Genomic DNA, 23,700 nt, shown 5'->3' on the forward strand with positions numbered 1-23,700 from the left:
TCAAGAGCCCACCTGAGAGGAAGCGGCATGTTTTCTCATTTTCTGCCTGGTGAAAAGGCAAGGATGGCTACAGAGGCCTCAGTTACTAGTGATTCTCTCCATGGTTTGAAACGATTTTTATGAGTCTGTATGTGTGTGTCTGTATATAAAAATCCGTACTTCCTGAACTTATATGGTCAGGTTACTAACGGGCTGTGGAGTCTCTAGTGGGCCCTCTGCTCTCTGTCACCCGTCACCCTGCACAACAGCTTGGCTATTTCCTGCACTCGTGTACTCTCTCACTCTTGCTCTTTCTCTGGCTTTCATGCCATAGAGGCTGGGGAAGCATCCCCACCTGTCCTGGCCGGGGCTGGGGCCTGAAGCCAGCACTCATTTCATGTTGGAATGCAACATCAGGGAGCAGAGAACATCAGGAGAAACATCAGGCAGGTCTCCGAGGATGGAGCACATGGGTGGGCTCTCCCCAGTCAGGAATGGCCCAGGAAAAGTGGCTGGAAAGGAAGGAGATTTTATGGGGGCAGAAGTTCTGCAGGAAGGAAGCCCAGTGCCCAATGTCAGCAGGGAATGTGGGTGGCAGGCCTGAGCTGCCTCCTCTTGGCGTATGTCCCCTTCCCTCCCTGCCTGGGCACTGTCTGAGCCTTTGGAGAGACAAGAGTGCAGGCTGCTCAGAAGTGAAAAAAAGCAGGCGGTGAGTGAGTGGCATCTTGTGACTGTGACAGCTGTCACCTGTAGGTCCCCATGGGAAATACCTTCTTTGTCACATTCATCTAGATTCAAATCCTGCCAGATTTTCTAGCTCTGTGAACCTTGGGCACATTTCTCCCTGTTTCTGAGTGTTATTTCCTACAATATGGGCTTGCTAGCCACCGAGAGTTCAATAAAAGATTAACTGTAGGGCCGGGCGCAGTGGCTCACGCCTGTAATCTCAGCACTTTGGGAGGCCGAGGCGGGTGGATCACGTGGTCAAGAGATCAAGACCATCCTGGTCAACATGGTGAAAACCCGTCTCTACTAAAACTACAAAAAATTAGCTGGGCATGGTGGCGCGTGCCTGTAATCCCAGCTACTCAGGAGGCTGAGGCAGGAGAATTGCCTGAACCCGGGAGGCGGAGGTTGCGGTGAGCCAAGATCGCGCCATTGCACTCCAGCCTGGGTAACATGAGTGAAACTCCGTCTCAAAAAAAAAAAAAAAAAAAAAAAAAAGATTAACTGTAGGTGCTACCAAGAAGCACAAATAATCTAGAAACACCTCTGTGTTTTTTTTAAGGGACAGTATTTTTAATGTCTCATCACTGTTTAATTGCAAGGTACAACTCTCCCACCCAGCCCGGGAAATGATATCATAAAGCCCTAAGTTATTGGGTATTTGATTTTCTGTTTACAAAATGAAAATGGATGATACGAAATTGGGTTTCAAGAGTTTTGCACCCCTTGAGATAATGGCATCCTGAGGGACAGAGCATCCTTAATTAAGATTTGGCAACTTCAGCTTCACTGATTCTGAGTGCCAGCTTTGCTCTCAGTTTAGGTTTTTGTTGCTTTATTTTTTTCATTGAGATATTAACTAACAGCAACAGATGACCTCTTAAAGCCTGGTGAGGGTCATGGGCTGTTTCAGCTCATGGCCGGCCTGGGTTTCATTGGGGTCTGTTGGATAGTGAGCAAGTTTGTGTCCTGGGTTGTAGGAAAAGATGGCCGGGGCAGATCTGTGTTACTCATAAATGATTACAAGCTTGCTTTGCTTTTTATACACTGAGATTTGTGCCCCGGATCAAATAGTGAATTAAGAAAACTCCAAACTATGGTGCAGTGAAATAAAAGCAGAGATCAAGTGGTAACAGGAGGCCTCTAGTGAAGACCGTCTGAGAGCACTTTAAACCGCGAACGCTGCAGTGGGGTTGGGAGGCGGCAAAGACGGCTTTGGTCCCACGATCTCTTCCCAACATAGGGTCTGCATGAGGGGCTCGTAAAGAGGGCTTGTGCAGGAACTCTGAGCGGGAATGCGACCTCTGCTCACAAGACACAGGACGGTCTTTGCAGATGGGAGCTTGCAGGACAGGAAAGTCTTGCAGGGCAGTGATAACCAACGCCACAGGCTCTGCCTATGTTCTCAGAATATGGAGTAATTCCGATTGCTCTGGGTCTGCAGTGCTCAGGAGTTAAAAGCCCCTTGATGCATTGTGTGTGCTCAGACCTTGTGGCGCATTATCTACTGTGCCTCTTTTGCAGAGGCACCTGGATAGAATAGACAATGGGTGGTAAAACTCAGTGTCCTTAGTTAGAATTTCTTAGAAGAATCACATTTGCTATTGAATGCTGTAAGACACACGCCCTTCCCGCTCTGCCCCCAGTCCCCACCCAGCCCAGAGCTCAACGCCAACAGGGGTCACCGTTGGACCCCCGGACCCATACTGTGAACTTCTACTCTTGTCTGTCTTACTTCTTTTCTCACTCCCTCATCACCGCGGGGACTCCGGGCACCCACGTACAGGGTTGGGCTGGTTCCCAACACTGGGTTCATGTTAATGACAAGAGTATGGAGCGATAGGAGTAGGGGTGGAGATGGTGTTCAGGCCTGGGCAGGGGACTAGAGAAACCGGCATCCTGGGGCGAGGACAGGAGACCAGAATTCAGAAGAGTGGCAGGGCCTTCCCCCTGCATATTTATTCATTCAGACATTGTTCTGGGGACTGGTAGCATAGCAGCCAACAAAACAGGAAAAAAAAAATCCCTGCCTTCATGGCATTTAGTGTCCACCAGGGATCAGGGAGAGAGACACAATAAACAACATAAAGAAAGAAAAGAAATAGTATGTGAGTTAATGGTAAGTGGCATCTTAGTCCATTTGTGTTGCTATAAAGTAATACCTGAGGCTGGGTAATTTATCCAGAAAAGAGGTTTATTTGGCTCACGGTTCTGCAGGTTGTACAAGAAGCGTGGCACCAGCATCTGCTTCTGGTGAGGGTCTCAGGCTGCTTCCACTCCTGGCAGAAAGTAGAGCCTGCAAGTGCAGAGATCATATGATGAGAGAGGAAGTGAGAGCAAGCAAGGGGGAGGTGCCAGGCTCTTTCTAACAATCAGCTCTTGTGGAAACTGAGAGTAAGCATTCACGCACCCTACAAGAACAGCACCAAGCCATCCATGAAGGATTCGCCCCCATGACCCAAGCACCTCCCACCAGGCCCCACCTCCAACACTGAGGATCAGAGTTCATCATGAGATCTGGAGAGGTCAAATATCCCAACTACGGCAGGCAGCAAAAAGAAAGGAAGAGGGATAGAGTGTTGGGTTTTTATTTTGTCTGGATGTGCTCTTGTTCTTTTGTTTGTTTGTTTCTTTGTTTGAGACAGTTTTGCTCTGTCACCCAGGCTGGAGTGCACTGGCATGATCTCGATCTTGGCTCACTGCAACCTCCACCTCCTGGGTTGACGCGATTCTCAGGCATCAGCCTCCTGAGTAGCTGGGTTTATAGGCATGTAGCACCACACCCAGCTAATTTTTGTATTTTCAGTAGAGACGGGGTTTCACCATGTTGGCCAGGATGGTCTCAATCTCTTGACCTCGCGATCCACCTGCCTTGGCCTCCTAAAGTGCTGGGATTACAGGTGTGAGCCTCCACGCCTGGCCGTTTTGTTTTTATTTGCTTTAGTTTTTCTTGTTGTTTTTATTTGTTCTTTTTTGCTGTTTATTTGGTGGTGGTGGTTTTATTTTTCCAAAAAAACAGTTTTAGAAAAGATGATATATGAGTAAAAAGCTAAAATAAAGAAGGCAAAGAAGATTACTGGGAGGAAGTGCATTCCGGGCACAGGAACCAGCAAGAACGAAGGCTCTGAGGCAGAAACGTGTGGGGAGTGGGGCCTGACCCTCTCTGTTCCTGTGAAGCCATCACGTGGTTCCCAGCCCTTGTGGTCACTCCTAGCACTTTATGCCTAGAATCTTTCTGGTTGTAGAAAACTGATCTAGGCAGAACCTTCCAGACTGAGGGCCTGGAAAAGGTCTCTAGGGACAGACTCCAAGAGAGGTCTCTGCAGTTCAATTGTATAAATCAGGGTTTTTGTCAAGCTTGCTGCAAATGCACATTCCTGGATTATGCCCCAGGCCTGCTAAATCAGGATCTCTGAGGTCTGTGCCTAGAAATCCGCATTTCTAAAAGCTTCCAGGCATGTTTGAGCATCTTCACCATATATTCCACCCCAAATCAGTGTCTACGATTTCTCTCTCTCAGATCCTCTTCCTACTGGCTAGGTGTATTAGTCTGTTCTCACACTGCTATAAAGCAATTACCTCAGACTGAGTAATTTATAAAGAAAAGAGGTGTAACTGACTAACAGTTCTGCACTGCTAGGGAGACCTCAGGAAACTTACGGTCATGGCGGAAGGCCAAGGGGAAGCAAGGAAGCTAGATTGTTGAACATGGTGTAGCAGGAGAGAGAAAGAGAGAGCAAAGCGGGAACTGCCACACTTTTAAATCATCAGATCCCTTGAGAACTCGCTATCAAGAGAAAAGCAAGGGGGAAGTCTGCCGCCAGGATTCAATCACCTCCCACCAGGCCCCTCCTCCAACATACGGGGATTGCAATTCGAGATGAGATTTGGGTGGGGACACACAGCCAAACTTTACCGCCAGGCTAGAGTGTGCCACTGTTCATCTCTCTTACAAAAACGCTTGGAGTTTTTTTTTGAGGTACTTGGTCAGCCATTTCCTGCCAGTGAAAGGAATCACCTCTAGGTAGAGTCAGCAAGGCCGGTCTGCCCCGAATTGGAGGTGGGCGGCGGTGGGAGACAGGATTTGCCCATCTTCACTCACTCCAACCCCTGAGTCCTGTGCCGACTGACAAGGCGCTTCTCAAGGACAATACCTGTTCCAGGTGTATCCTGGGAACGGTGTGTGACATTCACAGGACTCAGAAGATGTTTGCAGAGATAGAGAAAGAGCAAAAGAACGAATAACTGTCACTCTTTACAGGGAGGAGCAGGGGCAGCAGCATTGTGAGTTTGGAAATATTTTTTTCCCCAGCACATGGAAGAAATCCTCATTCTTTCAAAGTTGTTCGCTCCGCCCCATCCCTTTCCCAATCCCCACCCCACTCCCAGAGGAACCCTCTGGCTTACTCTTTCTATTTTCTGGTCTGTAACGGAGAGGAGGAGATTTGGGTAGGGCAGGGGGCATGCTAACCTCCAAGGGTCTCCATCAATCTCTTGCCTCTCCCTATCGCCCCCCACCCTCCCTCAACGCATCCAGCTTACGGCGAGGGGTAATGAAAAGGATTCTTGAATCAAATCTCCTCCCTGCTCTTTCCCCGCTGTAAAGCCTTGGGCCGCTTCCGTGACCTCTGAGCCTCCGCTTCCCCCATTGTGAAACGGGGCAGTCTCGTGAGGCCTGGAGCGCGCGGCAGGCGGTAACCCGGATGGGCGCCCTTGGCGCGTCCCCACGCCCCCTCTGCCGCGCAGGCCACGCCCCCTCCGCCGCGCAGGCCACGCCCCCACCTGTTGGGCCGGTCCCCCCGGCGCGCGGCGGCGTTGCCATGGCGACGCGCGTACACAGGCCGGACGGGCGCGCGTGGTGCCGGGTGCCGGCTGGAGACTCCGTGGGAGCGCGGCCGGGAGGCCTCGCCCCGGAGCGGGCCCGGCGCCTCCCGAGCTGGCAGGGCCCTCGGCGGACGGCGTAGCGTGGGCTTCCTCCTCCGACCAGGTGAGTGCCGCGCGCGAAGGGGCGGTGGGCAGAGACCGGGGACCGGAAGGGGCGGCCCCATGAGAACTAGAGCTGGGAGAAGGAGAAGGGGTGACTCCCTGGCCCCATCCTCCGGGATCCAGGCTCCGGTCCCCAGGAGCACCGCAGTAGCTGCCCCAATACCAACCCCTCCTTTCCAGGTGCAGCCCCCACGCCTCCCGCGGAGGAAGACCCCGGGAGCCTGAGACCCCTCCTTGGCACCAGTCATGCCACTCTGGGAAGTCCTGGGGGTACAGCTGGGGTTAGGAGGGGCACCCCTGCTGCCCCTGATTTATGGACGACACCCACCCAGCGGTCAGAGAGAACCCCCTTGCCGAACAAGAGCGAAACTCCGTCTCAAAAAAAAAACACACAAAAAAAACCCTCTCCCTTTCTAAATATTGAAGTATTTCTAGGGCTCACAGGCCACTTAAGATCTGATAACCCCCTCAGTAGACATGTTGCTTCTCTCTCTCAGTGATGACCCGGGAGCAGGGAGTGCAGATGATTGAAGCTCTTTTGCTCTTTTCCATGGTCGGTGCCCTATGTCATGGAACTAATTTACAGAGTTTAACACATCTAATCACTTTCTACAGTGTTTTCCGGTAGGGAGGTGACTTCACAGGGCAAGATTAAAGTGGGGAAATATTGTCCAACCCATTCAGCTAAAGAAATAGACAATTTTTTCAAAATGTCATCTAGGATTAATACTGAAAGGAAAAATGAAATTGGAATAATGAACAGAACTGTGAGGAACTGCAAAGGGTCTGAGATTTTACACTACTTGCAAGCTAAGTGAGTCTGCCACTGCTTAATGATGCTAGCAGAAGACCAGAGACACCAGGACCAGAGACAAAGGATGTTATTACTCAGCACAGCAGGCACTGTGAGCTTCATGTTTGCATTGGTTCAGCTTGCCCTGCAAGACCCCTGGGGTGATCAGGGCAGCCCAGGCGGATGCTGTGCACACTGCAAGTCTGATTCCCAGTAAGGAACCCCAAGCTCAGGAAACTCCAGTCTTTTAAAAGGAGCTGCTAGCCAGTGCCCAACCTTTGCCCTGGAAAAAATGATCTCTCTCTCTCTCTTTTTTTTTGAGATGGAGTTTCACTCATGTTTCCCACCTGAAGTGCAGTGGCACAACCTCGGCTCACTGCAACCTCTGCCGCCCAGATTCAAGCCATTCTCCTGTCTCAGCCTTCAGAGTAGCTGGGACTGCAGGTATATGCCATTATGCCCGGCTAATCTTTTTGTATTTTCAGTAGAGATGGGCTTTTGCCGTGTTGGCCAGGCTGGTGTCGAATTCCTGAGTCCTCAGGTGATCCGCCCACCTTGGCCTCCCAAGGTGCTGGGATTACAGGTGTGAGCCACCATGTTCAGCCAGAGATGACATCTTTATCATAAACAAATCTCTACTCTGCCCTTGACAGGGACACTATCCCTATCCTCCCAGGAAGCTTGCCCTACAGATATCCTTGGAAAGATCGTGTGGAACAAAATCTGTCAGTGTCTTTGCTCTGAAGATGGGTAAAAACACAAGAAACCCATAGATAATTGACTAACAAAAGCTACACAGTTCTGACTCTCTTGGAACGTATATCTTAGTGAAAGGGGAACAGTAAACACATAGCTAAGTAACGAACAAGAAAATGGCAGAATGATAAGCTCAAGGAAGGCACCACAGCAGCGACACATGCTAGCTAGACAAAGAAGCGACTGAAGTCGCCTTTAGCCGGGGTGGCCAGATAGCTACCACAAGGCACCAGCTGTGGGAACATCTGGGGAAGTGCTGAAGAACAAAAAATGCCAATCGTCCAGGTTTGGGGTTTTATTCTGGTGGCATTTCCTGTGGCTTTCTCGCAAGGGACATTTCTCGAAAGTTGACTTTAGGTTAGTTTTACTTTAGTTTTGAATGTGGTACTTGATAATGTAGTCCTCCTCAACTGAAGATTATTAACTCAGGCAATTCGAGGGCAATAGGGCGTGGTTCTTTTGGAAAAAGAAATGTCTTTTTATCTCTATTAAAGACAGCAGACTTAAAAATATTATTTATCTTGATATGAAAGTATTAATATTTCTGAGAGTTTCTCATAGGCTTTGGAATTTACAAACATAAACTACCTGGCTTGTTTTTATTTCTCTTACTCCCAGGTAGGGTCTTTTCTCTTTTTCAGAGGATAGAATTCTGGTGTTAAGGGCTATCTGTTATTTCATGTCCCAAGTGTCAACAAACCAGGACAACCTCTCCCTTCCCCCACACAATCCCTCTCTCTGCTCCTCCAACCCATCCCCTCCCCACCCAGCAGCCATGGAGGTGTGAAAAGGTGAGCTGCCTGAACGGCTCAGCGTTCTCTCCCTGACCTAATGCTAGGTGACCTTAACCTCTCTGCAGCTCATTCTCTCCTTATCTGTAAAGTAGGACAATAATCACACTTACCTTGCAGGGTTGCTCTGAGGGTGAAAAGAGATTATTCAAGGAAGAGTGCCTGGCACTTATTAGGGACTCGTGAATGATGACAGAGATGATGGCGACAGGCGGAACCAGCCCTGAGATTCTGTGCCATCACAACTAGTTGATTTTTGTTTTTATCCATAGTCCAATAATTTGGCATTTCAGTGACTTTTCACTTGATAGGCAAGAGAGAGACTGTTCTTCTTTGACAAGGCATTGAGGTAGAGGACATCACACTGCATGTTTGGACCTAATCTCAAATCGGATTCAAGCATTGAAATGAATTACTGTTGACATTTTAGAACTTCCTAAAGACACTGAAGTGTCTGTCTTAAAAGAATGTGTACAGAACTTATTTCGAAATCACCACAATGTAAGATGGACACATGGTTAGCTGGAAAGATATGTAATAAAGCAAATATGGCAAAATGCCGATTGTAGAATCTCGGTGGTGAGTACATAGGAGCTCACTATCTGCTTCTTTCAGCCTCTCGGTATGTTTGACATTTTTATAGTAAAATGTTGGGGGAAATCCTGTCCAGGGTCCTGACCACATGGCTGAGCTATAATCTTGATGTTTTGCCTTTAGAAATAATCTTTTTTCCCCTAACTAAATAAATGAAGAAATACAGTGATTTCACAAGAAAAACATCATTGAATGCCTGCCTCTCCAATGCTAACGCTTCAAGGAACTCTAAAGCAGGCATGGTGGCATGCATGTATTCCTAGCTACTCTGGAGGCTGAGACAGGAGGATCACTTGAGCCCAGGAGTTCGAGGCTGCAGTGAGCTATGATTGTGCCACTATACTCAGCCTGGGCAAAGAGCAAGACCCCATCTCTAAATATGAATGAATGAATAAAATAAACCCCATAGAAGTTTAGGCTTCCTTGGATCAGAGTTTGACAAGCCCAGGTTAAACAACACTAATACGAGTAGTACAAATGAGTGTTCAGTGTGTGCCAGGCACTGTTCTAGATACCTCACATGTATTACCGCATTTAATCCTCACAAAACCCATTTTAGGCTGGTGTGGTGGCTCACATCTGTAATGTCAGCACTTTGGGAGGTCAAGGTGGGAGGACTGCTTGAGCTCAAGAGTTTGAGACTAGCCTGGGCAACGTAGCAAGACTCCATCTCTACAAAAAATTAGCCAGGTGTGGTGGCATGCACCTGTAGTGTCAGCTACTTGGGAGGCTGAGGCAGGAGGATTGCTTGAGCCCAGGAGATTGAGGCTTCAGTGAGCCAAGATTGAGACCCTGATTGAGACAAATTGAGACCCTGTCTCAAAAAAACAATACCCATTTTATAGATGAGGAAACTGAGTCATGGAGAGCGAATAAGTAACTCCAAGGTCACAGAGCTAGTAAGGGATGGGTTAGGAACACTGAACTTGAATTTCTGGTATGCCAGATCACTAAGCTCATACTAAGCTTGCTGGGTGGTGGAAAGCAATTATCAGTGGAACTCAGATTTGTTGTCAGGTTGTTTTAACTTTTGTTTGTGTCCTGAGTTACTTAAGAAATACCCTCTGTTTGATGATTAGAACCAGGCTTTCCTATGCCAGATTTCATGGTTAGAAGACATCATCTTAAAAACCTGCAGAATTGTAAACAGTGCTGCAATGAACATTCGTGTGCACATGTCCTTATAGTAGACCAAATGTCCATCGATGACAGACTGGACAGGGAAAATGTGGCACATATACACCATGGAATATTATGCAGCCATCAAAAATGATGAGTTTGTGTCCTTTGTAAGGACATGGATGAACCTGGAAACCATCATTCTCAGCAAACTGACAGAAGAGCAGAAGATCAAACACCGCATGTTCTCATTCATAGGCGGGTGTTGAACAATGAAAACACATGGACACAGGGAGGGGAGCACTACACACTGCGGTCTGTTGGGGGGAAATAGGGGAGGGATGGTGGGGGGTGGGGAGTTGGGGAGAGACAGCAAGGGGAGAGATGCCAGATGTAGGTGATGGGGAGGAAGGCAGCAAATCACACTGCCACGTGTGTACCTATGCAACAATCTTGCATGTTCTTCACATATACCCCAAAACCTAAAATGCAATAAAATAAATTTAAAAAAAAAACCTGCAGAATTGTCCTTTTCATTGTTGACTCATCTATCGACTCCCCGCTCTTCGAATTTCTCACTTTGGACATGACTCAATGGTTATTTCATTCATTCTAAGTGTGACTTTGCTGAATAATTGGAGGACTGAATTTTTCTAACAAAATTCTTTCTGAAAACCTTATGTAGGGAAAACAGAGAGAATGAAAGCCTATCTGAAGAGCGCAGAAGGTTTTTTTGTCCTAAATAAAAGTACCACAATTGGAAGGCATGAAGATTCAGACCTTGTTTTACAGGTAAGAAGTCTTCCCACCTGTTCCCTTCCCCCCCCGGCCCCTTCCTTCCCTCTCCAACAGACCTTAGCATTATGTGGACACAAATCTCTTGTACAACATGGCCTTAAGCAAACAGCCATACCTTTCCTTTGTGTGCCACCAACAGCCAGTTGCCAAGGGTACCCCATTTCCCTGGGATAAAGAGTGAAGCTGAGTGCTGTGCAGAGCATGATGCTGTCCTTTGCTGAACACATCTGTTGATGTCCCACCCGATGCAGAGCAGATGAGCCCCAAAGTAGGGATTATCCTGAGAGGGTTCTTGGCTTTGCCTGGGAAAGAATTCAAGGGCAAGCCAGGAGTAGAAGCAAACAGCCTCACTGAAGCGGCAGTGTGACAGCTGTGTGACTGCTCCCGCAGAGCTGGGCTACCCCGTAGGCAGAGAGTAGCAGCTCAGGGCAGTTTTGCAGTCATATTTATACTCACTTTAATTTTAATTTTTATTTTTATTTATTCATTTATTTTCCAAGGCGGAGTCTCACCCTGTCACCCAGGCTGAAGTGCAGTGGCGTGATCTCAGCTCACTGCAACCTCCACCTCCCAGGTTCAAGCGGTTCTCCTGCCTCAGCCTCCTGAGTAGCTGGGATTACAGGTGCTTGCCACCATGCCCAGCTAATTTTTTGTATCTTTAGTAGAGATGGGATTTCACCATGTTGGCCAGGCTGGTCTTGAACTCCTGACCTTGTGATCTGCCTGCTCAGCCTCCCAAAGAGCTGGGATTACAGGTGTGAGCCACCGTGCCTGGCCTTATACTCACTTTTAATGGCATGCAGATTAAGGGGTGGTTTATGCAGGGAAGGGATAATAACTTTTGGATCATTGGGTGCCGTGGAAAGGGGTGACAACTCCCAGGTGTTGCCATGGCAATAGTAAATTGACATGGCACACTGGTGGGCAGGTCTGATTGAAAACTGCTTTCACCTTGGCCCTGTTTTAGCCAGTCCTCAATCTGGTCTGGCGTCTGAGCCCCACCTCTGGAGTGGAGTACCACCTCCTACCTAACACCTGTGGTCATCTCCCCAGCAGCCTGATGTGTGGTTCGGAAGGTGGGCATAGACCTGGTGCTTTGGCCTTTGCCTGCTCTGGGCTAGGGCTCTCTCCCTTTCAAAACCCCATGGGACTGCTGTGGGCCCCTCAGAGGCCAGGGAAGCCCTGGACCTCCAAGTCCTGGGCTTAGCCTGGGCATTCTTTCATTTCATTCTTTGAGTTAGCTGTGGTTTGGTCCAAAGCCTCAGCTCATTGACAGCCGAGGAAATTGAAGGAAGGAGAAGAATAATGAAACCAGTGGCTTTGAGCCTTTCGAAATATGGAAGGGGGTTAAAATATTGAAGTGGAAAGAGAAATGCTGTGGAATCTCTTCATAACTGTGAAAAGCAGATTTCTTTCAGACCTTACTCAAGAGACTTTTTTTAACTCTTTATTTTGAAATTAGAGATTCACAGGAAGTTCCATAGAGATCACACCTACCTTTCACCCAGTTTCCTCCAATGGTTACAAACTATGTGTGACTATAACAATATCAAATCCAGGAAATTGACATAGGTGCTGTGTGTGTGTGTGTGTGTGTGTGTGTGTGTGTGTGTGTGTATGTGTGTGTGAGAGAGAGAGAGAGACAGTAGTTCTGTACCATTTTATAGATCACGTGTATATGAATAGATTTGTGTGTTGCAATCAAAATATAAAACTATTCCCTCATCAAAGGTTTCCCTTTTGGTAGCCTTTATAGCCACAATACGTTCTCTCTGCACCACCCCTACCCCTGGCAATCACTCATCTGTGCTCCATCTCTAGAATTGTGTCATTCTGAGAATGTTATAGAAATGAAATTATATGACCGGGCGTGGTGGCTCATGGCTGTAATCCCAGCACTTTGGGAGGCCGAGGCTGGTGGATCACTTGAGGTCAGGAGTTCGAGACCAGCCTGGCCAAAATGGTGAAACCCCATCTCTACTAAAGATGCAAAAATTAACTGGGCGTGATGACGGGCACCTGTAATCACAGCTACTTGGGAGGCTGAGGCAGGAGAATCACTTGAACTGGGAGGTGGAGGTTACAGTGAGCCAAGATCGTGCTCCTTCACTCCAGCCTGGGCGACAGAGCAAGACTCTGTCTCAGAAAGAAAAAAAAAGAAATGAAATTGTACAGTGTGTGGCCTTTTGAGACTGGAGCTTTTGTTTGCTTTGCTTTGCTTTGGCTCAGCATAATGCCTTGAGATCCATTTAGGTTGTCGGCTTGTTCATTTTTGTTGCTGAGCAGGATTCCATCGTATGGATGTACCACTGTTTGTTTAGCCATTCACATATTGAAGGACATTCTTATTATTTCCAATTTGGGGCTGTTACAAATAAGTCTGCTATAAATATTTGTGTACAAGTTTTTGGGTAAACATACGTGTTTCTTTCTCTGGGATAAATACTTTGGAGTGTGATTGCTAGATCTTCTGGTCAGTATATGTTTGGTGTCTAAAAAAAACGGTGAAACTCTTATCTAGAGTGACTGTACTATTTTACATTCCCACCTGTAACCTATGAGATAGTTTCTCTGCATCCTCACCAGCAATTGGTGTTGTCATTTTTAATTTTTATTTTAGCTGTTCTGTAAGAATACAGTGTTGTCTGTAAAAATTGATGTTGTCATTTTTAATTTTTATTTTAGCTGTTCTGTAAGATTACAGTGATATCTCATCATGCTCTTAATTTGCATTTCCATAACAGCTAGTGATGCATGACATCTTTTCATGTCCTTAATTGGCTTTTGCATATCCTCTTTGATAGAATGCCTCTTCAGGTCTTAGGCCCATTTTCTGCTTAGACTGTTTGGGTTTTTTACTGTTGAGTTTTGAAAGTTCTGTGTGTATTCCAGATATGAGTGCCTTGTCAGGTACATGGTTTGCAAATATTTTCTCCCAGCCTATGTAGCTTGTCTTTTCATCCTTCTAACAGAGGAGAAACTTTTGCTTTCCTCAGAGCAAAAGTGTGAATTTTGATGAAGTCCGGTTTATCATGTGTTTGGTGTCACGTCTGTGAACACTTTGCTAAGTCCTTGATCCTAAAGTTTTTTCTCTGTTTTTTTTTTTTTTCTAAAAGTTTTAGAGTTTTATGTTTGAGTCCATGAACCATTTTGAATTCATTTTTGTATACAATGTGAGGCTTAGGTCAAGGTTCTTTTTTTCTTCCCCCACTATAGATAGCCAGTTGCTCCAGCACCATTTCTTGGAAAGACTATTCTTTCTCCATTAAATTGCATTTGCATTTTTGTAAAAAATCATTTGGCCATACTTGTGAGGGGCCTGTTTCTGAGTTCCCTATTGTGTTCCATTGATCTATGTGTCTACCCTTTTACCAAATGACACAGTCTTGATTACTGCAGCTATGTATGTCTTAAGTCAGATAGAGTAATTTCTCCCATTTCATTTTTTGTTTTCAAAATTGTTTTACCTCTTCTGCTTCCTTTCCCTTTCCATATAAATTTCAGAATAAGTCTGTCTGCATCTATGAACCGTCTTACGGAGATTTTGATAGAAATTATGTTTAAACCTATATATCAATGTGGAAAGAATTTATGTATTTACTATGTTGTTTTTCAATCCATGAACATGGTATGTTTCTGTGTTGATTTAGGTTGTCTTTGATTTCTTTCATGAATACTTTGTAGCTTTCAGCATACAAATCTTGTACATGTTTTGCTGAATTTATACGTAAGTACTTAATTTCTCCTTTTTTGTTTGTGATGGTAAATAGTATTACACTTTAAATTTCAGTGGCCATCGTTCATTGCCAGTATATAGAAACATAATTGTTTTTTGTATGCTTATATGGTATCTTGCAACCTTAACTGAACTTTCTAGAAGTTTTTTTTGTCACTTTCTTAGGATGTTACCATGTTATCTACAAACTGAAACAGTTTTATTTTTACCTTTTTCATCTGTATACTTTTAATTTTCTTTTCTTGAGATATTGCATTGGCTGGGACTTCTAGCACTCTGTTGCATAAGAGCAGTATAAATCTTTATATTTGCCTTGTTCCTGATTTTAGGGGAAAAGCATTCAGTCTTTCATCATTAAATATGATATTAACTGTAGGGTTTTTTGTCGATGTTCTTTATCAAATGGAGAACAATCCCTCTGTATTTATAGTTTTCTAAGAGCGTTGTAAATGCAATAGATTTTAAAATAACCCAACATACCTTCCCTTGAGATTCTCATCCATTACATGGTCTCCCTACAAAAACACAAAAAAACTGCTCTTGTGCAAAGAGGAAGAATCAAATAAAAAGAATCGTTGTTTCTTCTGTATCATAACAAGGGATAGATTTAAGGTAGCTTTACTTTCTGAGTGGCCAAGGTAGAGACAATGATCTCTGTTTTGAACTGGACTATGATATTAGTCATAAATTAGTAAAAAACTAGTAATTTTTAAAAGCACAGACTTTGGAGACAGACCTGGATTTGAATCTCTTAGACCGTTTTCTGTCTGTGTGACTTCGAGCAAATTACTTAATCATACTGAGCTCATTTTCTCCATCTGTAAACCACTTATCTCACAGGATTGCAGGGATTAAATGAGAAAATGCATATAAAGTACTTGGCACATGGTACTAAATAAATGACACCATAATCATTATTATGGTCACGTAACATGGAGACTGAGAATTCTTGTTCATAGGGTTAAGATGGGTATCCACTGATATTAACAAGTTACTTGGAAAAGGAAACTAATGAGGACAATTATTTTATATATATATATATATATATTATGTATATGTATGTATATATATATATATATTATGTATATGTATATATATAGAGAGAGAGAGAGAAAGCGAGAGAGACAGACAGAAATTGAGCAGCATTGACTGTATAAAAATAATAGCCTGCTTACTGCTCCTTGGCCTTGGTTTAAAAAGTAAGTCACCACTGTCAGCAACAGTTCCATTGATTTATGAAGGAATCAGTTGCATTTCCAGAAGCATGTGCTTACATTGGCTCCCGAGAGAACAGATGATACATGAATTGCCAGATGCTTTGTGAATAGACTTTTAATGGGCTTTTATATCTTCTCTTAGACAAATCTTCTTCCCAAAGCTTAAATTGATTTGGGAGAGGAGATTTGCTTTAAGAAGGGATGTGGGGGACACAGACTCGTTTTTGAAGAACTGAAACCTACAGGGTGCCCATATTTTTCAGAAAATATAAGACAAGATAAGGTGAAAATTACCCTGCTTCTGCCTTCACTGTGCTTTCTGATTAACTTGAGAATCATGCATGATCAGCTGTAGGCCACCCTGAGTAATAATTCAACAGTCAATTTATCGTTTGTCTTATTTGTGCCACTAGAAGTCATTCCACTAAATAAGGTGCAGGAATCTAGAAAAAAAAATCAGCGTTGAAATTACTCAGCAGTTATACCTAGCAAAGAAAAAAGATTGTTTTATTTACTTGGATAAATCTAAAGAATAGGAGCCATGCTTCTAAAGATTTATTAATATATTGATTTGCAAAGCTGACATTTTTTTTTGCTTATTGATATTGTCATATTCTAACATCATTCACATATTCTGATAATGGAAGGTAATTATGTACCTATTGGTTTTTAAAACATTGGGAGAAAACAAACTGTGAAGAAAAAAATAAAAGTCACTTGTAATCATATGACTCAGGGACAATCCGAATTGATATTTGTAGGGTGTTGCTCTCCAGACTTTTTTTTTTTTTTTTTCTGTATCGTGAAAGGAGTTTGGTTTCCTAATGGCAACAGGAAGCCTGTTTTAGCCAGCCTGGTTTTTGCTCTTATTATCACTCATTCATTCCACAGACATTTGCCTGGAGCCCCAGCACAGAGGTAAGCCTGGGGATACTCACACATGGTCTTTGCAATCAGGAAGCTGCTAGGAGAGAGACATAGTTCTTTCTCCTATGAGAGGATCTGCTCTGCAGATGGTTTCAAGCCTATGTCAGGGCTGTAAAGGAAAGGCATATAGAGGATGACGAGGACTTAACTAGACAGAGAAGAAGCCGCATGTGCAAAGGCCCTGGGGTGGAAGAGCATGTGGTACGCCTGTTAGACTGAAAGAAAACCAGTGTGTAGAGGTCAGAGTGGGAAGGGGGAGAGCTAAGAGACAGGCAGGACTCCTTCATGCCACCTTAAGCATTTTGGTCTTTATCTGAAAAATGATGGGAAGATGCCACTGACGGATTTTCATCAAGTGGGAGTCCTGCCTGTTGAAATGGGCTCCCTGGTTGCCATGTGATAAAATCAGAAGCTCCTTTCAGAATCTCCCCTCCTGCATTGCACAGGGCTGGAAAACCTCGGCCACCAGCTTCGCCCATTTCAGAGCTGAACCTTCTGATTATAATCCATATAATATGATGCTGTTTTTGAACTGTAATGTTTATAGTTGGATGTGGCTGTTACTTAAACACCGATAGGAAAGGGACTTAATTCTTCCAGAATGCAGCAATGTCACAAGCCAATAGTTGTTGGGCTTTTTGTGTGCATAAGAGTGTGATTTTTAAACATGAATCCCCAGGCTTCTGACACAGTGGGATTAGGTGAAGTCAGGAATCTGCCCATTTCTCTGCTTTGCTCAAGTGGAGGTCCCCACAGAGATGCTTCCAGGACCGCACCTTGAGAGCCCAGCCTTGACGCTTCCCTCCCTCTTGCTGTGCCATCTCCAGGGACAGTGGCTTCTTCCATTCTGATATCAGGGGAGCTCCTGTTTGCTCTTTTTGTTTTTCTTTTTGTGTATGATTTCAATATACTTTGTTTTGAGGAAAAGAGGAGCAAAGACCAAAGAGTGGAAAACTGGCCGGGCGCAGTGGCTCACGCCTGTAATCCCAGCACTTTGGGAGGCCAAGGTGGGAGGATCACTTGAGGCCAGGAGTTTGAGACCAGCCTGGCCATCATGGTGAAACCCCATCTCTACTAAAACTACAAAAATTAGCCAGGTGTGGTGATACATGCCTGCAATCCCAGCTACTTGGGAGGCTGAGGCAGGAGAATCACTTGAACCTGGGAGGTTGCAGTAAGCCGAGATCATGCCACTGTACTCCAGCCTGGGCAACAGAGGGAGACTCTGCCTCAAAAAAAAAAAAATGAGTGGAGAGTTGATCTTCTTCCTAGGACCTTACCCTTTCCCTGCCCTTCACTGGGGAGGTTTCAGGATTCCCTTTACAATTAACTTAGAGGGCAGCCCGAGCGAATGCAGTGCCATGGCTAGAAGACCATGGAGAAAAGCAAAGGACAGAAACCGCAGGGGATGCGGGAGAAACACTTGTGCCTGCCTTTCCGCCCTTTGTGGACAGCATCCTGCTAGTTGACTTTTTTCTCCCTGGGGGGAATGTTCTCTATAGCAGGTCAACCCCTTCTCATATGGGATCAGAGGTCAGGGCACAGGAGTAATCTCACAAACACAACAGAACCATCCAACCCCACGAGCCGTATCCCTTTGCCTGGCACCTGCCATTTCTGGGCTGCCGATAAGAACCATCAGAGCCGGTATCAAAGTCTTTTTTATGATTATTAAACAATGGTGCACTGAATAGCTTTTACCCATCATTTCACAGACGTGTGAGTCCATGTGCCGTGTCAAGGGCTTGTATGGCTGCAGCTCTGATGGCATCGCCACACTGCCCTCCAGTGAAGGCTTACAGGGTCAGGCCCCCCCCCAGCAGTGGGGGCACCCCCTCCCCTCCCTGGTGAAGTGTGTGACCTACCTGACAAATCTCTGCTCACCTGGGGGGCACAACATGGCATCCACGGCATTTTTGATTCACATTTCCCATACTGTGAGTGAACCCTTCAAGTTTTGAGAGAGAGGATAACGGGTGTTGTGGGCCTGGATAAAGATGCTCACCCCTCCCATGTGCTGCGGTGAAATCCACCGAGGCATCAGGCCTGGGGGAAGTGCAGCTGCCCGCTGTCCCATCAGAACAGGCTGTTCACCTTCCCGCCTCGGCTGTGCCGGCACACTCAGCCCTGGCTCCCCACCGGGCGTCCTGTGCTCTGCGACATGCCTCCTCTGATCTCATCAGTCCTCGGGGAACTTTTTTCTCCCTTAATATCACAGCAATGGATGGGCCTACTCTCCCTCCAGCATGTGCAGGGCTTGCAAGAGCAAGAAGTTCCAAGAAAAGTACTAGATCATCATCTCTGTTTATTCAACACACATAACATAAAATTTACCATCTTCGCCATATTAAGTCTACAGTTCAGTGGCATTAATTGCATTCACGTTGTTGTTGTTCTTTTGTGGGGGTGGGGAGACAGAGCCTCACTCACTCTGTTACCCAGGCTGCAGTGTTGTGGCACAATCTTAGCTCGCTGTGGCCTCTGCCTCCCAAGTTTAAGCAATTCTCGTGCCTCAGCCTCCTGAGTAGCTGGGATTATGGGCATGTGTCACCATGCCTGGCTGATTTTTATATTTTTAGCACAGATTGGGTTTCACTATGTTGGTCAGGCCGGTCTCGAACTCCCAACCTCAGGTGATCCACCCACCTTGGGCTCCCAAAGTGCTGGGATTACAGGTGCGAGCCACCGCGCCCGGCCTCACATTGTTGTTCTGCCACCACCATCCATCCACAAGAATGCTCTTCATCTTGCAAAACTGAAACTCTACATCTACTAAAGAAGAGCTCCCCTTCCTCTCCCAGCCCCCCAGACCCCCACTCCCTGGCAACTGCCATCTTTCTGACAGAAAGTGCTTTCTGTCTCTGAATGGGCTTATTACATGTTCCTCATGGACATTAAATCGTATAGTAAGTGTCTTTTGCGGCTGGCTTATTTCGCTTAGCATAACGTTCTCAAGGTTCGCAGCATGTGTCAGTTTCCTTCCTTTTTTCCCTTTCTTTTTAAGGCTGAATAGTGTGCTGCTGCATGTCTGAATTATATTTTGTTGATCCAGTCATCTGTTGATGGACACCTGGGTTGCCTCCGGCTTTTGGCTACTGTGAATAACGCTGCCGTGAGCGTGAGTGTACAGATACCCTTTTTTTTTTTTTTTTTTTTTTAATTTGAGTCAGTCTCACTCTGTTGTCCAGGTTGGAGAACAGTGGCGTGATCTCAGCTCACTGCCAACCTCTGCTGCCTGGGTTCAAGTGATTCTCCTGCCTCAGCCTCCCGAGTAGCTGGGATTGCAGGCACGCACCACCATGTCTGGCTAATTTCTTCATATTTTTAGTAGAGACAGGGTTTCACTATGTTGGCCAGGCTATTTATTCTTGAACTCCTGACCTCAGGTGATCCACCCGCCTTGGCCTCCCAAAGTGCTCGGATTACAGGTGTGAGCCCCTGCACCTGGCCAAGTTCTTTGTTTTTAAGGGCTCACGTGGTTGGATTAGCCCCCTCTGGATAATCCAGGTTAACCTGATTCAAGATCACTGATTAGGCAGCGTTATATCTGCACCATCCCTTTGCCATGTAGGTAGCACAGGCTCCAGGGATTAGGACATGGACACCTTTGAGGGCCCGTTCTGCCAACCACAATTATTACCATCTCTTGCCTGGACTCTTGCCATGGAGAGGGAAGCGATGTTTTGGGATGTTGAGAGCTTCTCAGAAGAATCGGTAGGGTCACTGCCAGGGACAGTAGAGAAAGATGGTGGATGAGCTAAGAGGATGATTTTACCGTTCGAGTTATCATGGGCTTATTTTTTGCCAAGCGTTGTTCTTTGCCCTTTTGTGTGTATAACTCATTTAATCCCTTCAACAACTCCACAAGGTAGGGACATCCTTTTCCTCATTTTACAGATAAGGAAGTTGTGGCACAGACTAAGGAACTTGCCCAGGGTCATGTAGGAAGGGCACGGAGGGCTGGGATTCATGGTCAGGCCGTCTGGGACCAGGCAGAGACAAAGAGCTTCAGGAAAAGAGGACTTCCGGCATGGGGTGTGGACACGAGGATGAGTAATCGCTGCTCTGTCGTGAGCGCCTAGCAAGTGGGCACAGGTTGCTGTCCCAGCTCAAGGTTCTTTCAAGCCCTCAGTGCACCAGGGGAAAATGTCACAGGCTCCATCGCTCAGGACTCTCGCAACTCTCCCTCCCTCTCTCAGGGCTGCACTGATGCTGAGGAGCTCTGAGCGATACCCCCGAACCACCATCTTCTCGGGGACTTGCCCACTCCTCGGGACTCCCCCAGAGAAGCTGGGCAAGGCTCTGATTGACAGGAGGGAAGCATACAAACTTCCTCTTTCCCTCCGCTCCAGACTCACAGTCTCACCAGAGCCCTGGCCATTTCCTCACATCCTATTCCTTTGAAACCCCCAGCTTTTTCTGTTTTTCCATTACATCCCTTTCCTGAGGCAGTGGCAGGGGTCAGAGTGGGGGCGTGGGATGGCCAAGGACCAAAAGGTAAAAAGCAGTATGATTCAACACACACATGTGCCTGTAGTCCAGCCACGCAGGTGGCTGAAGCAGGAAGATCACTGGAGCCCAGGGGTTCAGGGCACTATGATGCTTTGATGGGACCTGGAAATAGATACTGCACTCTAGCCTGGGGAACATAGCAAGTCCCCGTGTCTTTGCAAAAAAGTACACATGTGCATGCACACACACACACCAATTTCAAAAAATGTTATCCTACTGCACAGAAAATTTTGCCAAATAGAATCTTTTGTCAGTCCTTTGAGATACAGCTTATCACACTCATTTTTGCAGCATAGGAAGCAGCCTCAGAGAGGCAAAGAAACTTGTCGCAGGCTGCACAGCAGGAACACAGCAGAGATGGGACTTGAACTCAGGGCTTTCCAAGTGCTAAGCCCATCCTTCTGCGCCTAATAGGGAGCGTTTTAACACCTGCTATATGGGCTAAAATACTCTTCTAAGTGCTTTTTATATATACTGTTTCATTTCATCTTCACCACAAAACCATAAGGGCTAGTCTGATATTATCCCTGTTTACTGATGAGGAAACTGAGGTCCCAAGGGAATAGATCACTTGCCCAAGATCACCCCACTAGGAAGTAGGAGAGCTGGAAACGAGGTCTCACTATGTCACCAGGGTGGCCCCTAACACCTGGGCTCAAGTCATCCTCCCACCTCAGCCTCACAAAGTGCTGGGATTATAGGTGTGAGCCACACTGCCCGGCCACAGTGTGTATTTCGTGACTGCTTTATTTCACTAGCATATGGTCTCAAGATTCATTCACGTTGTGGCATGTGTCAGAATTGCCTTTCTTTAAAGGCTAAATAACATCCATTGTTTGGATGGACGACATTTTGTTTATCTGTTTATCTGTCAATGAACACCTGGGTTGCTTTCACCCTTTGGCCACTGTGAATAACGCTGCTGGGAACATGACTGTACAAAAGTCTCTTTGAGACCCTGCTTTGAATTCTTTTGAATATATGCCCAGAAGTGACATTGCCAGATCATATGGTAATTCTATTATTAAAATTTTCAGGAACCACAATCCTGATTCCACCGCGGCTGCACTGTTTTACATTCCCAGCCACAGCACACAGCAGTTTCCTATCTCCACGTCATCTCCAACACTTATTTTCTGTGTTTTTATAGTAGCCATCCTAATGGGTGCAAAGTGGTATCACCTTGTGGTTTTGATTTGCATTTCTTTTTTGTTGTTGTTGTTGTTTTAATTATTTTTATTTAAAGAAAACAGTATACAGTTAACCCAGTTTCGTGGCAAGTTCTTTAGCCTTTGCCTTTTCGAGCTTGGCAATGCGAGCCACAGACTTGGGACCCAGGACATTGCCTCCCCAGTGACGCCGGATCTCATCGTATCTGTCATTGTAATTGGTGCGGATAGCTTCCACCAGCTTAGCCAAAGCACCTTTGTCTTCCGGATTAATGTGTGTGAAGGCGACAGTGGTGCAGGTCTTCCTGTGTACTAGACGTCCCAGTCTTGCCTTCCCCTTGATGATGCAGTAAGGGACTCCCATTTTACGACAGAGGGCAGGCAAGAAGACAACGAGCTCAATGGGATCCACATCATGAGCAATCACCACCAGCTGCCTTTCTTGTTTTCCACCAAGGTGGTGACGGTGTTGACTCCTGCTCGAAGGACAGGTGGTCTCTTCGTGGGGACGTCCCCTTTGCCAGCCGCTTTCTTCTCGGCCCGGGCCAGCAGCCTCTGCTTCTTCTCTTGCTTCGTCTCTGATCTGTACTTGTGGGCCAGCTTCAGCAGCTGGGTAGCTGTTTGGCCGTCCAGGGCTTGGGTGAACTGGTTAATTGCAGGAGGCACTTTCAGCCGCTTATAGAGGATGGCTCTCTGCTGCTGCAACCTGATATAGCGGGGCCATTTCACAAAGCGGGTGAGGTCTCTTTTGGGCTGGATGTCTTGTCCAATGCCAAAATTTTTAGGCCTTTTTTCAAATAGTGGATTCACCACTTTCTTGGCCTCCTGCTTCTTCAAGACAGCAGGGGCCGGAGCCACCTTCTTCCCCTTGGCCTTCTTTCCTTTCGGCATCTTGCGCGGTGGGAAGAGCTTGATTTGCATTTCTTTCTTTTTTATTTATTTTTTTTTTGAGACAGAGTCTTGCTCTGTTGCCCAGGCTAGAGTGCAGTGGCGAGATCTTGTCTTACTGCAACCCCCGCTTCCCAGGTTCAAGCGACTCTCCTGCCTCAGCCTCCCAAGTAGCTGGGATTACAGGTGCCCGCCACTGCGCCCAGCTAATTTTTGTATTTTTAGTAGAGACGAGGTTTCACCATCTTGGCCAGGGTGGTCTTGAACTCCTGACCTCATGATCCACCCATCTTGGCCTCCCAAAGTGCTGAGATTACAGGCATGAGCCACCCACCATGCCCGGCCTTGATTTGCATTTCTTAATGATTTGTGATGTTGAGCATTCTTTTAATATCCTTGTTGGCCATTTGCATATCTTCTTTGGAGAAAGTCCATTCAAATCCTTTGCACGTTTTTTGATAGGGTTGTTTTGGTTTTGTTACTCTTGAGTTGCGGGTTTCTTTATATATCATGGATATTAGCCCCTTTTCAGATATGTGATTTGCAAATGTTTTCTTCCATTCCATTGGTTGCCTTTTCACTGTGTTGAGTGTATCCTTTGATACACAGAAGTTTTAACGTTAATGTGTTCCAGTTCATCTATTTTTGCTTTTGTTGCCTGTGCTTTTGGTGTCATTGCCAAGAAATAATTGTCACATCTATTGTCCTG

General features: G+C 46.1%; 1 protein-coding gene, 1 long non-coding RNA gene and 1 pseudogene across 15 annotated transcripts in view; 1 reads left to right on the plus strand and 2 right to left on the minus strand.

Annotated features, from left to right (window-relative positions):
* Nucleotides 1-1,265: 1,265 nt before the first annotated feature.
* Nucleotides 1,266-2,906, minus strand: LOC116566324. Its single transcript, XR_004275832.1, has 2 exons — nucleotides 2,868-2,906; nucleotides 1,266-2,235 (listed from the first exon to the last, which is right to left on the minus strand). It is a non-coding gene; the product is annotated as an uncharacterized LOC116566324 (long non-coding RNA).
* Nucleotides 2,907-5,547: 2,641 nt separating this feature from the next.
* Nucleotides 5,548-23,700, plus strand: part of FHAD1 (forkhead associated phosphopeptide binding domain 1) — a 160,279-nt gene continuing 142,126 nt past the window's right edge. For all 13 annotated transcript variants that reach the window (XM_032300467.1, XM_032300474.1, XM_032300468.1 and 10 more), the window contains exons 1-2: nucleotides 5,548-5,692; nucleotides 10,430-10,536. In XM_032300467.1, coding sequence (XP_032156358.1) covers nucleotides 10,444-10,536 — 93 coding nt within the window. In that variant the 5' untranslated portion in view covers nucleotides 5,548-5,692; nucleotides 10,430-10,443. The remainder of the gene's footprint in view (nucleotides 5,693-10,429; nucleotides 10,537-23,700) is intronic.
* On the minus strand, nucleotides 22,171-22,994 carry LOC116566323 (annotated as a pseudogene). The gene has a single exon (XR_004275831.1). The product of XR_004275831.1 is annotated as a 60S ribosomal protein L7a pseudogene (transcript).

This window comes from Sapajus apella, unplaced genomic scaffold, assembly GCF_009761245.1.
Source record: "Sapajus apella isolate SASKATOON/1434 unplaced genomic scaffold, GSC_monkey_1.0 scaffold43, whole genome shotgun sequence".
NCBI classification, from domain to species: Eukaryota; Metazoa; Chordata; class Mammalia; order Primates; family Cebidae; genus Sapajus; species Sapajus apella.